The sequence below is a fragment of the Rhopalosiphum maidis genome, chromosome 2, assembly GCF_003676215.2.
Source record: "Rhopalosiphum maidis isolate BTI-1 chromosome 2, ASM367621v3, whole genome shotgun sequence".
Classification (NCBI taxonomy): Eukaryota; Metazoa; Arthropoda; class Insecta; order Hemiptera; family Aphididae; genus Rhopalosiphum; species Rhopalosiphum maidis.
In genome coordinates this window covers 43,033,789-43,051,689 of record NC_040878.1, presented here as the reverse complement: position 1 = coordinate 43,051,689, position 17,901 = coordinate 43,033,789, and the positions used below count along the sequence as shown (strand labels likewise).

Sequence of the window (17,901 nt, the reverse complement as noted above, 5' to 3'; positions counted from 1 at the left end):
TTTTGAACTAGATTTGTGTATTAAATAATTAATAATAATTTAAATTTACAAAAATCATTTTTTTCAGGAAAAAGGCTATATAGGAATTTTAATTCTTGAAATAATATAACACGAACGTTACACGTTTTTAATCAATAATATTAAATACAATTAAATAAACGTTTAAATAATTAAAAATATATCTATAATTAATTTGTAATATATTTATGCTATATAATATATATTACATAAAATAAAATAAAACGTAAAAATTGAATATTTAAAGATTTTTAAAAAACTTGATGCACAATGTATCTGAATATTAAATATTAATTGTTGATTTGAAAATAAAACTCAATTCATAAAAAATCTATTCAAAAATATAAATTATTATAATTTTATGGGTTTTCTAAGTTATATTTATAATTTATATTTAGTAAAAAAAATGATCATTTGTTTTATTATTTTACAATTTGATAACAATGTGCCATTCCACTCAAAAAAAATGTCGTACATATTTTCTCGTTTTTAATAAGCCAATCAGGAATAATTTCAGCGAGTTTCTGCAAATATAATTTTAACATCGTATTAAAAACATATTATTTGTAAACAGCAAAATATTATTTCATGATTTTCTTAATTTTTATTTAAGTGTATTATTCTATTTTATTTATAATTTATAAATAATTGTAAAACCTTATATTAAATATTTATATCCACAAACTAATTTTTAAATGTAATGTATCATGTACAATTGCAGTACTGTGTATATATATATGTATTTTTTTGGTAGAAATTTAATTTTCGAACGCCAGTTGAAGCGTAAAGACATGAACTTTTTAAATTATCGGAAAGTAAAATATGTTTGCTATTCAACAAGCAAAAAAGTGAAAACCCTCCGTTATGTAGTTGTCTAAAAATATGAATATGCATTAACGTATCGATATGACTTATCTAACATATCAAATACTAGCTGTTAGGGGTGGTTACTTCCATGCTGTTCTATATAAAACAGTAAATTTAAATACAAAAAATCACAAGAACCATTTATAATTTTTTTTACAATAAATTTAAGTGATACTGATGATATTTAACAATAAAAAAAAAAAGAAATATAAAAAAAAAAAATAGAAAAATAGAAATAGAAATAGAAATATATGTATATATATATATATAATATATAACAATATCAAGACGACTGTGGGCTTATATGATTAAGAGCCTACCAATGTTTGAACTTCAGGTCATACACTTAGCACACAATAATAAATAGTATATAACTATTAATTGGCTATTGTATGTTACCATTGATGACTTAATATTATTTGGTTATAAAATACTCATTCATAAAAAAAATTATTTTGCTACAATGTATTATTATTCGCCTACAAATTGTAAGATAGGCAATTTGAAAACATTTAAGTGAATGTACCTATAATATAAATTTAGTTATTATAACTAATATACTATTTTATTTAAATGAAATATTCCAAATATTTCATATCACATGTATTTTTAAAAAAAAATAATTTTTTTTGTTAATTGAAGTAGGTATTTCAATAGATACACACCTTTAATAGAAGCTCTCAATTAAATCAATAAAGTATATACTAATAAGTATATAAGTATATTAGCATTAGTTACTTAGATATTTTAACAAGTATTTAAAAACAAATAAGTAAGGTTGGTTAAAAAAATATTTACAAAATTATTTAAACTTGAGCATAATATAAAACATATAAAAGATTCCAAGATGAGCTCAACAACCCGTACAATCTTGTTGAATTTCTTGTACCTAATCCAAAAATCATCACTTTGCTCACAAAATGTTTATATCTATCGAAATCATACTCGTACAATTAGCTATCATTATTTACCATACCTATAACACTTTTTTAATATAGCTATATTTTACCTATATAATTCTATGAACTTAAATTGTAATACCTTAAATTCAGAAAACGCTAATAATCTGGCTGTGAATGCGTATTTATAAATACAATAATAATAATAAAACATATATAATTATTTTTATTATTTTATTTTAGTTGTGTGAATATTTATAAATAATAATATAATTTATATTCGTTAATAATTAATAAAACAAATTGGAAAGATGACGATTTTAAGGAGTTAGACATAGGCAAAATTATACATCGTTACAGACATCAGACGTCTAGTATGTCTAGTACGACTTAGATTAACATAGGACTGTAGGAGCCACCACATTGGGAGTGACTTCATCAACGTGTAAAAGTATATATAATTTAAGATTTAGTATGCAAAATATATATAATTTGTTAAACGTATTTATAAAGACCTTTGGGTCGTTTAAATAATAAAGCCCAAGGGAATTTGAAAAAAAAAATATTAAATGATAATAATTACAGAATAAGTCAATTTCAAAATAGATACTCGTATGTTATCAATAATGCTTTGTGGTAACTCGTGATTTAGCATTTAACAAAACGGACGATTGGAATGGTGTAATTAAATTATTTTTTTGGAAAACAATAGTAAAACGTATGTTCCAGAGAATTTGTATCGTGAAAGCGTTTATTAAATACATCTTAAACTTATAACAAAACTATTCCGTTTCAGCTCGTGAGTTTACAAAGATATCTGTTTGGTACTCATGTATAACGATCGAAACATTACTGTACACAAAAACAAATGATTGCGAGCGTTTGATGTGTTGATTGCGATATGCTATGCAAACACAAACAATATGTGACGCTTTTACTTTGTCGATCGGCGACGTCTCAAAATCAGCCCTCCGCCAGACAACGCTTGTCATTCGCGTACCGAAGACGATCGCGACGTTTTCAGACCACTTGCTGTCTGTACTCTGTTTGACCATTACATCAATACGTACTTACAAGTTCTACTTCAAGACTACGGATACGACAATATTATTTTACTTTATTAGTAAGTACCGTTCGACTATATCGTAATGCCATATATTTTTGTATATTATTTTATATTTTGTATAGACTATGCAGACATCGACGTCCGTGCTCGTGTGCTTATTGCTGTTTGTGACTCGATCCATTTCGGGACACGTGGTCGATGAACATCGTGCGGAAGTCTACGGTGACGATGGTGCTGACCAGAAAGAGGGAAAACTGCGAGATATAAAACCGGAGTCGGTGTTAATGGGCCTCGCCAAGACGTTAATCGGCGGCAAAACGGGAGCAGCCAGTGGTCAAGTACATAGTGAACAATAAAGTTTTATTTGATTTTTCGCAGGCATATACCTATATACAATACATATATTATCGTACATAAATTAAAAATAGGATTAATATTTTTTTTCGTTGTGAAAAATGTATTGACACGTGTCAAACGTATTATTATTATACATTTAGAATCACTACTGTATAGATCGTGATGTATACCAGAGATCAGCCCGGGGTTTCTGCAAATTGTCCTCTCTGACCACTTTGTCCAGTCCCTGTAAATTTTTCAAGATGGCCAATGGATTTTGCGATCTCCCCGACATCTTGGCTAGTATTTTTAAAACAAAAATAATATTAATATAATACCCTGTCAGAAAACTTTCCGGAAATCTTATTTCTAAAATTGTATCTGAGTTTACTGCTTATAATATGTATTTATTACTATATTTACTTCCACTCTCAATAGATTAAACAAATTAACGCCACGACAAATCATAACCATACTTTAAATTACGTTTGATTTACTCTTACTATATCAACTATGCATGTGACTATTGTATTCTGTTCTATATCAATTTATTAACTAATGGGGCAGAAGACTTATTATTTTTACTCTATAAAATCACTAAGCAGTAGATATACAAGAACTTTATAAGTTATATATAATATATAACTCTCAAAAAAATAAGAAGTAAGCACTAAATTATATATAAAATATATTTTATTTTGTTTCTTATTTTTACAAATATAAAATATATAATACAAAAAATTAATTAATTTTTATATCTAATTTGAATAAATTAAACTTAAAACATTTTAAAAGATAAAATAGTTTAATAAAATTATACAAAACAAATATAAAGTATCTATTTTAGTTAAAAACTTAAAAATTATTAAAAACAATAACCAGCTTAATTCATTATCTTTGTCCTTCAAAAGTTTCAATTGATAAAATACATGAAAAATAGTCAGCCCCACAAAAATAAATATGCCTTGACATAATATTAAAAAATCTAATAAATTATTAAACATAAATAACACTCAGTTCTGGATTTATGATAATCTTATCTCGAAAACAATTAATTTTTTGACGAAAGACACGTAACAAGAATAACCTAACCAAACAAGCAAGTTTTATAGAACATGTCATCTGCCCTATACCTTGTAACGATCACACTATCTTATAAATATTTTTAATAATACTATACATGTATTCTCGCAATTTATGTTATATACTTGATAATAAATCTATCATGCACAACATAATTATTACACGTCGACACATTATAATAGTAATATAATAATCACAGTATGGTCGTCATACATTATCGTTCTGTTTATAGTCGCTGAGCTTGAACATGTCAAACTTAGTACTGATGTTGGTGCTCAGGGGTCTGATATGGGGCGTGTCGTACATGCAAAACGGAGGTGGCGTCAAAGAAGCACGAAACGAGGACTCGACCACGGTCGGCGGACTGTTCCAGGACATGGTAACCGAAACTGATGTGATGTTGTTTCTCGGATATCTGGTGGCTGACGAGTCGGGCCGATACGAATGTCTGAACCGCGTGGCGTGCGAACAACCGGAGCGGGCGGAGAGTTATTTCAAGACCGCCGAAATGGTCTGGAAAACGGCTAAAATGTTTGACGAGTAAGGTGCACTCATCGTGCTAAAGATACAATTATAAACAGAAACATTATTTGAACGAAAGTATGGAGGAGGGGGTGGGTAATCTTGCAAATTCCCCTCAATCGCGTCTATGCAAATATTGTGTAAGAGTAATAAAAATTTAGTACATATACATAATAATATGTAACCTTTGAATTAATGATTTATTAAATAGTATAAAGTATAGGATGGATTTAAGTTAGTGTAACTCACTGTAACCATCAACATTTAAAATAATATTATCGTATTCCAGTATTCTTTTGGCTACTCTCCTTGCTCCCCCTCTACACACCCACACACCTGTATAATAAATAATATTTTTATTAACATTTTCAGTGTGATACCGCTGGACTCGAAGTACGAGAAAACGTTGACCAGGTTGCAAGAAGCCATCGAGAACGGAATGGCGGATGGAGATTGTGAGTCGAAATATAAATGCTTCGGACCGACTAATTCCGACACCTTTAAATTTTAGTTGAATGAAGTTTAATTACAGTCATATTTTCTTATAAGGCATTTAAGTTTCAAATATAATTGTTTGTGGAATTAAGTCTGATCGACAATGACGAACATACCGATGAGCGCAATCTTTTAGGTTATTTTACATAGTTGGTAAATTTGTAATGACCAATCGACATTGTTTCAAATATTTTGTGATATAAACATATTTTTTATATTTTAAGATTAACCGACAAAAACAAAGTTATTACTATTAATATTATATTAGGAATTACGATTTAGATTATTATACTATAAATTATGTTCAAATTAAAAAAAAATGTTTTGTTATTTGTTTTCTTTATATTAAATATATTATACATACAATTTGTTATGTACTAAATGTGATTTGTATTCATTCAAAATGCAAAAAATTATGTGCCGTGACCAGGATTCGAACCTGGGTTATTGCGGCCACAACGCAAGGTCCTAACCACTAGACGATCACGGCCGTGCAAACATTTTGGTTTATTACATGATATGAGTTATTAGCCGTCGATTATTATATTATTATGTTATACATATTATACTAAATAGCAAAATAAATACACAATCGGCATATATTCGATAATTTCAAAATACATAATATTATTATTATATTTCTATTATTGTCGTTAATCAAAACAATATATTATAGTATTGGCTATTAATATTATAGTCAATGGATATGTTGGTGTTATAACATTGATTTTATGCTTTCAAGTGTTGAGGTGTAGCAACAGCCAACTGTATAGATCAATCAAACTCAATACTCATTACCTAGTAAATAATAGTAATCAATAATTATGTGACTAAGTAACTTACTCAGTATATCGTATATCATAGGTATTACATTATCATTTTAATAAAACACTATTATAATGAATGTACCTAGCGCCTAAATACAATAAAATTATTGTAGCCGAATTGCGTGCGAAAATCATTATCAAGGTCGATTTGGGTGCGTAGTTTTTTCACAACTGAGCCTAGTTGTGTGCGGGATTAGTGAATTGACTAACTAAGTTAGTTCGGTCAGATTTCAAAAAATTGAAAATGTAGTATGAATTTAGTAAAAAAATTACATTATTGCACAAAACACATATTATAAACAAACAAATAGATCATTTTGTTCAAATTAAAATGACTTATAAGTACCTATTTGTATAGGTAAGATATTTTTTTTATACTTTAAATAGGTGTTGTTAAATTATTAAAAACGTTTATAATATAACCAATAAATGTATTTGAAATTTTCATCAAATGTTTATTTTATCGTTTTCTATACATGATAATTACACTTTTTATGTTTTTTATAGTACCTATATGTTAGGTATAAGCGTATAGCTATAGCTGTATATAGGTACTTATCACATTTAAGTCGTATATACTCATATATCAGTCATATCTAATCATCATTTATCCTCCTCATTCACCGGAGAAAGCTCAACATACAATATATTGAATTTACTAGTTGTATTTACAATTGTACTTTCATGGCATAATATGTGCAAACGGGTCGTCTGCTCAAATTTATTTTTTTTTGCACGCAATTCGGATGCAGTCAGTATGATACATGTTACCTAACTTGTGCAAACCCATTCACATGCTCCTATCACACTATATCACAATTTTATTTTTGGCTAAAACTCTAAAAGTACGTGATTTTTGCAACCATACCTTTTTATATACATACTAATACATACTAATATACTTTTACGATATGATTTATGAAAACAGATTTGAGTTCGTCATTAATTTAACAATAAAACCACTTTTCCACAGTTTTTGTTTATTAATTTAAATATTTTAAAATTCCGTGTAATTCTTATATGGTTAAAGAGAAAGCCCGATACAGCTATAAAAAACCTATTTCTATTTCTAACTGAAAACATTGTCCCGGACTTGGAGAAGGAAAACTAAGCACAAAATATTGTAGTGAATGAAAACAATGCAATAAAATATTTTAAAAATATATATTAAAATGTTGGGTAGGCCATAATTATTAAATTACATTATAATATATAGGTATATTAATCATATTGATCAATAATCGCTTAGCTCTGTGTCTACTGTCTACCCTTAATGCTGGACATGTTTGAATTTTGTTCAATTTAAATTGTGAATTCTAGAGGAATAAAAATCAAACTCACATTTAATATACAAAATTACTAATTGGAATTTAAATTTTGTATTCAAAATATAATCTTTCCTTTCAATTTTCAAATTAATTTCTTGAACATGTAGATTAAAAATGAATATTAATGTAAAATATAACTTTATTTAAAATTCATTTACGCATTTCAATTTAACATATGGCTTTATAGTTCATATACTAAAATTAGTGTACCTATAGACTATAATGTTTCTAACGCACTGCAAGAGGTTTTCTGAAAAAAATTACAAGCATTTTAATTTTTAGATCTATTTAAAATTATAATTTTTTCAATAGCATTCAATATGTCTAATCAATAAAATATATCACTGCCTATAAAATTTAAGATAGGCATTTTATTTACATAACAGATAAACTAGTTGTCTAATAATTATATCACTTATTTTTTCAAAATCATATTAATATTGAATGATAGAACTATACACTATTACACAGTTATTTATTTGTAAGTCAGAATATGCTATATACTGTATAGAATAATTTATTTTTTATAATTATTATTGTTCAAGTTTATTTTGGTAAACGCAAACTGTTTCTAAAAGTAAAATAATAACATTATGCGCGTGAACATATAATTATTTTTTAGTTTTATCGACTTATAATCAGCTAGGGTTGTTGATTGCGCAGTTCGAAAATACTTTAATATATTATATGCTATTATGAAACGTCTAAAATCATTTCAACTTTCAACTATAATAATTTAAAGAAACTGTAGAAAGTTAGATGCTGCATGTATGATAAAAAAACGAGTACTTCTAAGTCTACGCAGTGTCGCAGTATAAAAGTCGTTCGGCAAAAGCACGTATGTAGGAATATAAGGAATATAACATATAATATATAGGAATTAAAACAATAACAATATAGTAATCACCACTTAACACACGGTGGTAAGCACGAACAAACAAAATCGTTTGCAGTCACGATTTTTGACGGATATCCCATTGTGGCGGCAGCAGTCTTGCTGTTTATTCTGGTCGCAAGTTTTTCATTTCCGCTTAACACACACACACAAACGACGAAAACAAACGGTTCCGTTTGCCTGATCGTTACATGTGTTCTAGTGAAACTTTAATTGCAACGATATGCTGTCGAAGCAAGAACAATACGCGACACTTTTACTTTCCCGGCCGGAGACATATAACAAAATCGGACGTTCGATCGTCTGGACCCGTCACTTACAGCGCCGAAGACGATCCCTCAACACGACGCCGTGACACTATATCGACATCGTCGGCTTACCGTCGCCTGTCCACGAGACTCGCGCTCGTCGATATATAATAATATAATATTATATTGTACAACTGCAAGTGCGACCGTTCTTGCACGGGTGAGTGTCGAACGGACCGCGTCATCGTCATCCGTCGCGTGTTAGCCGACAGATCGTCGTGTTACTATGTGTATTAGATAATCGCAAATATTCATACGAATATATTTATTTTTTTTTTTTCAAAAGGAAAAACATGCAGTCGACGGGAATCGCGTCCGTGTGCTTACTGCTGCTGGCGAGTCGCGCGGCGGGACACGCGATCGGCGAAAACCGCGGTGCGGACTACGAAGACTCGTCCGGCGTCGACGTAGACCGCAAGAGGGACGCCCCGCACCAGCCGAGGGTCTTGGACATGGAGTCGATATTTGCGGGTTTCGCCAAGTCGATGATCAGCCGGACTGGAACTACCAGCAGTCAAGTATAAAACAACACAATATATACATTAGGTTTTATTGTTTTCTCGTAGAAGGATTTGAGAACAATTTTTTTTTTTTTTTTTAACGGGTTTTTAATTTGTCACTATTGGTAATAACGCGTGTGCAACGTATTATTATATTGTATATTTAGAACCAGCACTGTATAAACCCGGGTGTAAAAAAGAGGTCCACCGGCCAGGGTTTCTGCAAAATGTCTTCCCTGACCACCTTGTCCAGTCCCTGTCAGTTTTTCAAGATGGCCCTCGGATTATGCGATCTACCCGACATTTTGGCTAGTATTTCATTTATGTATAAAACAAAACTTTAACACCCCCTTCCCCGCCCAAAGTCTTTTCGAGAATCTTATTTCTATGGCTAAAATCGCATTTCGGGTCTACTTTTTATACTTCAGTCTTCTCAATCAATTTAATAACCGTATATTTTATAATATTGCTCTTGACTCTTCCACATAACATAATGTTATATCAACCACTGCGATCGTTTTCAGCGCACACACACACACACACACACACAAACACACACACACACACATGTACACACACACACATATATAAACATAATACAAATATACGTTTATACATATTATTATAATATTTGACTCGAGAGATGATATACACCGAATTCGTCACAATGACACGATGTTTACATAATATATGAATTATATATATATATTATTTCTACACACGTGAACATGATACGATAATAGAAACCCATATAATTATATCGGACGACGTATTTTGTTCTTTGTCAACTCGTATAACACGTATTTCGAACTCGTAGTTCGCACTCTGTTACAACAAATTATAATATACACAGTACAGACGCGAATTTTACACAAAGACACGAAGTATTATTTAAACCGCTAACCTGCTAACCACCTTAATACATACCAATTAATAAGTACATATTAAACTCTTTCCTTCTACTTGAGATACTGACGATACTGTTATGACATTTTCTAGAAAATGCTCTTTTTTAAATTCACACTAATATACACGAACAGCAATATTATTCTTACTTGTATATACACACTTGGCCTTTATAAAATATGTTTGTACAATTTCTATAGCCGTATATAAGATATAACATATTATATTAAAAACGGTCTTGCCCCATAATCACACACCTCTTGGACTTTTATTCAGAAGTTTTGAACGAAACAATTAGACAAGTGCACAATGAAGTCCAGTAAAATACTCAACTATGTTATGCATTATTATTATAGCTATCTGTAGTAGTTATACTCACTTCTTATTAACGAACCATTATATTTTATATTTTTATTCATCTATGCATATAATTGTATTGCCCATATAATACGTCTGTACACTCTGAATTGAAAATGAATAGATTCCTTCATCCTACTGCAGTGACCATATCATATAGTTATAATTTAATTTAATTTTAATCGTGCATTTTCTGGAGTCTAAACGATCCGAATCTGTAATTCTCATTTGACCATTAAATACTAAATAGTTATATCTTTTCAAACGAAAACTATATTAAATAACAATTTAAGTAACCATAAAATGTTTTTCATCCAATTCAATAGTTTTTTTTTTTATTGTTAACCATTTCACAACGTTTCCACTCTGAAAATTACTTTAGTCTATGAAAAATGAAAATCGTGTTGACCAGTTGAGATGGGGCGTATAATTTCTTATTCCCTACGACCTTACCTTACAATTTTGGACGGTCATGGAACGTTGAGCCAAATTAAAATTGTATTACACCGTGATACATTTCGGTATTTAAATAAAGCCAAATACACATATACAAATCTAAAATCAACGTATTTTGTATTTATTTTAAGAAAAAATGTAAAAACATATTGGAATCAATATATATGATATCGACATACGGACGTAGAAATTCAAGTTTATTTAATTTTAATTAAAAATCAGTAATTAATGCAAAACATTGTGCACTATCATTATTATTCCTCTAAATTATTCAAAACATAATATATAATTTAAATATATTATAATATTATATTAATCTGACGAAAAAAATACTTTCAATTCTTATTGAAATATCCTATATTGATATATCTGTTCTATACTGATAAATTTATTAAAAGTTTTTGTTTTAAAAACTCTCACAACCGCGCCATCTGAAATTTTTAGTTCTCCACGAATACATCTAGGGCGTCGTTTATGACGTAATAATTAACGATAACTTTAACAACTGTACTCACTTGACTCGATCTTTACACTATGATGGTATTAACCTACCTATTGGCTATTTTTATAAAAATTATACGCTAACACCTATATGGCTATGTATATTAAATAATTGATATCGCTTTTTCGTCTTATATTCTTATTGATTTCAGTGTATATTATTATTATGCACACAAAGTGATTCATCAAGCATGCTTACTTCTAATTTATCCTTTATTTAAATTTTGATATTTTGGAATTTTTAAGTAAGTATATAATATATTTATATAATAATGACCATATTTTAATTACTATAAGATTTGTTTTGCCATATAATAGGAGTGAGTAATAATGGCGATACAAACATTTTTTTACAAATGATTAATGTTCATAATTACTCAGAATCTATTCTTTTAAATTTTAATTTTGATGGCTACATAATGATTTTAAAAAAAAAATCATAGCTTAATAATTTACAGTCGGGGTGGTTAAAAGTAGTTAAAATTGAAAAAATCTCAATTGTATTACCACACATTATTCCTTAAATTACGAAGGTAATTTAAAAATGTGGTCATATTTATGTACCCATTTATTATCTATACTTAAAAAAAAAAAATTTGAATAAATGCAAAGGGTAAAATGGTTGTCAGAAGCATGTTTGGTAAATCATCCTGTATTCCTTCGTCCGCTACCCCCCTCGACGACTGCACTGTCTTATTCGACGGTACGCGAACGACCATCGATTATTATACAGTGTCCGTCGTCATCTGTTTGTCTAGATGCTCAGCTTAAACATGTCGAACGTGGTACTTATGCTGGTTCTCAAGGGACTGATCTGGGGAGCGTCGTACATGCAAGGGCACGGTGGTAAAGGCCGGAAGGATGGACCAGATGCGGCGGGCTTGGCCGGGAGCGGATTTTTACAGGACATGGTCTCCGAGACGGACTTGCTGTTGTTCCTTGGGTATTTGGTAGCTGATGAGTCAGGTCGCTACGACTGTCTAAACCGCGTGGCGTGTGAGCAACCGGCTAAAGCGGAGAGCTACCTAAGGAGCGCCGAAATGCTCTTGAAAACGGCGAAGTTGCTGGACGCGTAAGACTTCAATTATACATTTATAAATGGATATTGAATATTATATATTTATATGCGAGATGCAATTATTATAATTAATTATCAGTCAAATCATGGGCTCAAGCAGGTTTTTTTTTTGCTGGGTGATGGAGATGATAAATTTCCGATGTCTAAATATTTTATAATAATTATGAGTTATGACTTTATGTTATCATAAATACCCGCATAATCTTCGTCAATGGTTTACATTACAAATAATATAAATATGAATTTAATACATGGTTCTGTATACTTAATGTTATTTTATTTAAGAGGACGTTATACTCGCATATATGTTGTCCTTGTCGTACTAACATACATCATAGCAAATTTGCGTTCAGCAGAACACATTTTGTGATGTTAGCTTTAATATTAGAATAAATTTACTAATTATCAAATTTAAAGCTAAAAATATTATTTAGAAAATGGCATATGTTTTTATCGATATTATTATTTTAAAGTTAGTTATAGCTATGTAAAATAATATTATTTGAATATGTCCATAACTCACTTTAAAAATATAATATTAATAAAAGCATAGGTATGTCATTTTCTAGACAATATTCTTACCTTTAAATTTGATAATAAGTAAATTAACTCTAATGACTAATATTAAAGTTAATATCGCAAAATGTGTTTTGCTGAACGAATATTTGTTATAATGTATGTTAGTAAGACAGAGACAACACATGCGAGTATGGATCTTCTTAATAAAAAATTATAAACCTTCATCAATCGCCAACGACCATACCACGTTGAATACACCAGTTCTCGTCCGATCACTGAAGTTAAGCAACGTCGGGCGTAGTTAGTACTTGGATGGGTGACCGCTTGGGAACACTACGTGCCGTTGGCTTTTTTTTTATATTTGTCTTATAGCTAGATTATTTCTTTATCTCATAAATTAAAAAAAGGACATTTTTGTTTATAATTTATACACGAATTTAATTAGTAATTATTATCGTAAAAATACATTTATATCTAAAAACAAACAAAACTATAACTTGTCTTAAATATTAAAATCAAATAGTGACAAGAATTTTCAGACTCCTCAAATCCTTAGAAATGTCAATTATTAACGAAAAATTAAGTACTTGATCAAAAATAGTAAAGATAAAAATGAATATCGTAAAATAGTGACTATTTTAGAGCAGCTATACCATCTCCTTACTTTTATTGTTTTATTCATTCATTATAATATATTTATAGATTAGTGATTACTTCATTTTAACAACAACTAACAAGGATTATATTATAAAAATATTTATAATATCTATAGTAATATTTTACTATATTTTATTGCATATAAATCCTATAGCCTAGTTAACACCAATGTTAGGGCCGTATATATTTTTGAAAATAATAGTTATATTTTTAGGTTTAGTATAGGTATCTAGCAATTATCAAATAAATGTACATATAGAAATAACGTCTTATCACATCCATAATTAATCGATGGTTAAAAGTAAATATATAACCCACTCTTGATTTCATCTGTATTGGTGTTGCTTATTCAGCTGACTAAAATATTGTCAATTTCTTGTATTTTCTTATAATATTTATGGTGTATTATGAACATGTATAACTGTAGATCACTAGATTAATATAATGACAGTTAAATATTATTGATACCATAAAATACAAAACAAAATATTCAAAGTAATATTAAAATATATCGGCTACGTCTAAACAATAATAATTATTACTGTTTACTGTGAGCCTGTGACAGTTCGATCGATAGTGACATAACGTTCCGACGTGTATGAAACTTGTGCGAATATTATATTTAAGATATTGCATATTTTTATTAACAATATGGTATTGATTTTAGTGTGGTACCGGTAGACGCGAAATACGAGCGAATGTTGATCAAATTGCAAGAAGCCATTGAAGACGGCCGGGCGGACGGAGATTGTCAGGCCAAATACAGATGCTCCGAGTCGTCCAGCAACGAGGATAACTTTAACCTGATTTAAAGTGTAAACATATACATGGTTTTTATAGTCGTAGGTATACTATGGTTTTTTTTTTTTTGTTTAAGATATATTTTGCCGAATTTTAAGTCTGATCAACGCAAACGCTGTGCGCAGTCATCATTGTATAGGAAATTGGATTGTTATTGAATATTTTATTTACGCAATAACGCACGTACAACAATAGTAGTAAATAATTATGTTTTATATAATAGCAAATTTTTTTTTCAAAAATATTTCATTTTTATTCAATGTATACTTATAATAATCGTACTTATTACTTATGCTATTTGATGAACAATGACCTCATTCAAAATAAAAATGCTATTATTATATCGATCTGCACGTTAATTTCTATTGTAGACCATAACGATTAATGTATACCAACTATTGTATCTATACGATTTTCATTAATTAAATTCATCATTTGACCTATATCTAAGTACAACTATATATCTGAAATATAGAGAGTATTGTTTTTTTTTTTATATAAATAATATTAACTTGTATATTGTGATGTAGAGTTTTGTTGTTAACATTAAATAATGGTTTGTTAAAAGTACTGTTTTATTTTTTCTTCAACTACCTTCATTTTTGCAAATGTGATATTATTTTCGCGGCAGAACAGCCTGCTGCCTCCAAATAATGTATTATTGATGGAACTCAGTTCCAGACTGACTTGTGGCCAAAGGCAAAGGGATACGTCTTCATAACTAAATAAACATATTGGTAGTCATTACTAATTTGATGTACTTTTTGTAGTGAAAATACTACGACGTTATAAAATATAAGATAAACTATAAAGAAAAGACAAATGTTAATACTTGATATTCATATATAATTGTGTGAAAGTAGTAGGATGTACCATCATCATTTATGTTTTAAGACATTTTTGAGTATTTAAATATATAGATAAATAAAAAAAAATATACTAGATATCAATATATATTTGGTAAGTACATATTATATAATATATATCAATATTAGTATATTTTATAAAAATATAGTAATTTCTGATACGAAAAAGCTATAGGTGCTTTAAAATGGAACAGAGAACAGAAAAAAAGAAGGAAAACATAAACAATTTTATGTAAAAGCTATTAAACAACATTATAGAATCATTCGAATTTTTTGTGTGTATTTATAAAATATTAAACAAAGATAGGTACCTAATACATTTTAATTAATTCAGTTGTTAAATTAAAAAACAAAAATTGATTTAATTTAATTTTTCTATTTGTTGTACATAATGTATAGATTTATTTTATCTATATCTGTTTAAAGTTTAATTTTAATTATTATATTCTTTTATCAAACATTTTAATGTTACTGACTTACTGTAACATGTAGATACTACAATAGCGCAATAGATACTATATAAAAATAAGTAGGTACCTATATTATTTCTTATTATTATAATATTACTACTGCTATTATATTTTTAAAAAGTGACAGTTTTGTGTTATTATTTGTTATACTTAAGTATAATAAAGTACAGCTGTACGTACTTAAGACTTCAGTATTACTTCAAGTATTCAGTATAATAACGTGTTAAATCAAAATTGAACTAATAAATGACTACTCACTTGAGTATTGTCTAAAAAAACAAAAAATTTAACATTTTAGTACAATATTAATTATAAATATATATATATAATTTTTTTCATTGTACCATCAAAAAAAATGCCGATTTTCGGCACGTGTTGTGTTCAATTAATTTGCCACCCCTTTGTCTAGGATTATAATTCCAAGTCAATATTCCTTTGATAAAAATGGAACAATGGAAGTGAATAGAATCTAATTATCGGTTCAGTAGAATTTAGTTTTAATGACAGCAATTTTTAGCTCTTTATCGAGTCATACATATAATTGAAAAAAAAACTGTTGAATTATTAAAAAATCCCACGTGATCTCCGCCAACGACCATACCACGTTGAATACACCAGTTCTCGTCCGATCACTGAAGTTAAGCAACGTCGGGCGTAGTTAGTACTTGGATGGGTGACCGCTTGGGAACACTACGTGCCGTTGGCATTTTTTTGTTGGTTAAAAAAATAATAACAATATTTATATTTATATGATATGAAATTTTTATCTCTTTAACATAAGTAATTGTTTTTATTTTATATTGTTATAAACTTATAAATATTGTATGTATTCATACTATTCATAGGTACCTATACCAATATTATCATACTTATATTATAATACTCTCTCATGAATATCCCAATATAATAATATACCGTTAATATTCGCTGTAAATTTAAGAAGAATCTATAATATAGTGAATTATTTAATAATTTATTTAGCGCTAGTTGAATTTTATGTACACATATATAAGATATACAATATGGATATTTATGGATCCAAAACAGTTGCTGGACTCGGTTATACTTCATGAAATGGATATAACATACAAACATATTAATAATTATACAATTTACAGTGTTTACAATGTACACCTATCTACATAGAAGTATAGAACTGAGTGAAAATACGTAATTTTTCGATTGGAAATACATGCAACTATAGTATTGTATAATTATAGGTACATTTTCAGATTTTCTTCGACTTTGCATAGTTTATATTAAAGTATATTGTAACTGAATGTTCTCTATAATAATTTGTTATGTTACATATAATATATTGTGTCTTTTAATTCAATTTTATTATTACTTTTCAAATCATAATCATTCGTCGATTTTAAATTTAAAAAACTAATGTACCTACCTACCAATATCGGTATGCTGATGTCTGTTTTCTATTATTGTGTACATCGGTGTAGACGGTGGACCTATATATATATATATATATATTTATATATATATACAGATCATATAAGACACTGTAGTCTGAAATAGTGAAATATATTGTGTACTTATACATATTATACGTTATGCGTACCTATTATATGTGTGTGTATAATAATATTTATCAACGCAGATTCAATTTTACGTTACAATGATACAAGCTATATGAAACATGTTATTACACATATTATTATATTGGTTTGTATACATATGTATAATATACATTTATATTGATTTTGATTTTTTCTCGATGCGATTTTAATCGAATACCAACGTTTTCTCTAAACGCACGCTTATTATTATTATTATTATTATCGTACCGTATCGTAAATCTTTATACTGCTTTGGTATATAACGTTTACTCATATGCATATATAATAACATACGCGTATAGTGTATATACTCATATGGCACGCAATAAATAATAATACGGCATCGGCGTACGTCCGGAAATCTGTGAAGAATAGCACTATACACACGCACACACACACTATATTGACTATTATTTACCTTCATATGAAAACCCCTGAGGCGCTGCAGTCATCGCGTATGCCTCTGGAAAATAGAATTATTTAAATAATGCAGAGCATGGAAGTGTCTGTGCAGAAGGCGTTTCGTTTTTTACCCCGATGGTTCTCAGCGCCCCCCCCCCCTCGAAAATACG

The 17,901-nt window shown here is 28.8% G+C and overlaps 2 protein-coding genes and 3 non-coding genes across 6 annotated transcripts; 4 read left to right on the top strand and 1 right to left on the bottom strand.

Moving 5' to 3' along the window:
* The first annotated feature begins 2,784 nt into the window (after nucleotides 1-2,784).
* Nucleotides 2,785-5,528, top strand: LOC113554386. Its single transcript, XM_026958206.1, has 4 exons — nucleotides 2,785-2,907; nucleotides 2,973-3,188; nucleotides 4,502-4,809; nucleotides 5,164-5,528. Exons 2-4 carry the CDS (start codon nucleotides 2,976-2,978, stop codon nucleotides 5,300-5,302), a joined length of 660 nt encoding a protein of 219 aa, XP_026814007.1. The 5' UTR covers nucleotides 2,785-2,907; nucleotides 2,973-2,975; the 3' UTR covers nucleotides 5,303-5,528.
* Nucleotides 5,529-5,704: 176 nt separating this feature from the next.
* Nucleotides 5,705-5,776, bottom strand: Trnah-gug. The gene has a single exon. It is a non-coding gene; the product is annotated as a tRNA-His (tRNA).
* Nucleotides 5,777-8,667: 2,891 nt separating this feature from the next.
* Nucleotides 8,668-14,842, top strand: LOC113554364. Of its 2 annotated transcripts, XM_026958176.1 has the most exons (6): nucleotides 8,668-8,804; nucleotides 8,931-9,162; nucleotides 9,312-9,452; nucleotides 12,123-12,436; nucleotides 14,286-14,433; nucleotides 14,496-14,842. In XM_026958176.1, exons 2-5 carry the CDS (start codon nucleotides 8,938-8,940, stop codon nucleotides 14,428-14,430), a joined length of 825 nt encoding a protein of 274 aa, XP_026813977.1. In that variant the 5' UTR covers nucleotides 8,668-8,804; nucleotides 8,931-8,937; the 3' UTR covers nucleotides 14,431-14,433; nucleotides 14,496-14,842. The 2 variants fall into 2 exon arrangements, with proteins under 2 accessions (XP_026813977.1, XP_026813976.1); XM_026958175.1 differs by lacking the exon at nucleotides 9,312-9,452.
* On the top strand, nucleotides 13,192-13,310 carry LOC113555313. The gene has a single exon (XR_003405339.1). It is a non-coding gene; the product is annotated as a 5S ribosomal RNA (ribosomal RNA).
* A 1,500-nt stretch (nucleotides 14,843-16,342) lies between the features above and the next one.
* On the top strand, nucleotides 16,343-16,461 carry LOC113555338. The gene has a single exon (XR_003405362.1). It is a non-coding gene; the product is annotated as a 5S ribosomal RNA (ribosomal RNA).
* Nucleotides 16,462-17,901: the final 1,440 nt, after the last annotated feature.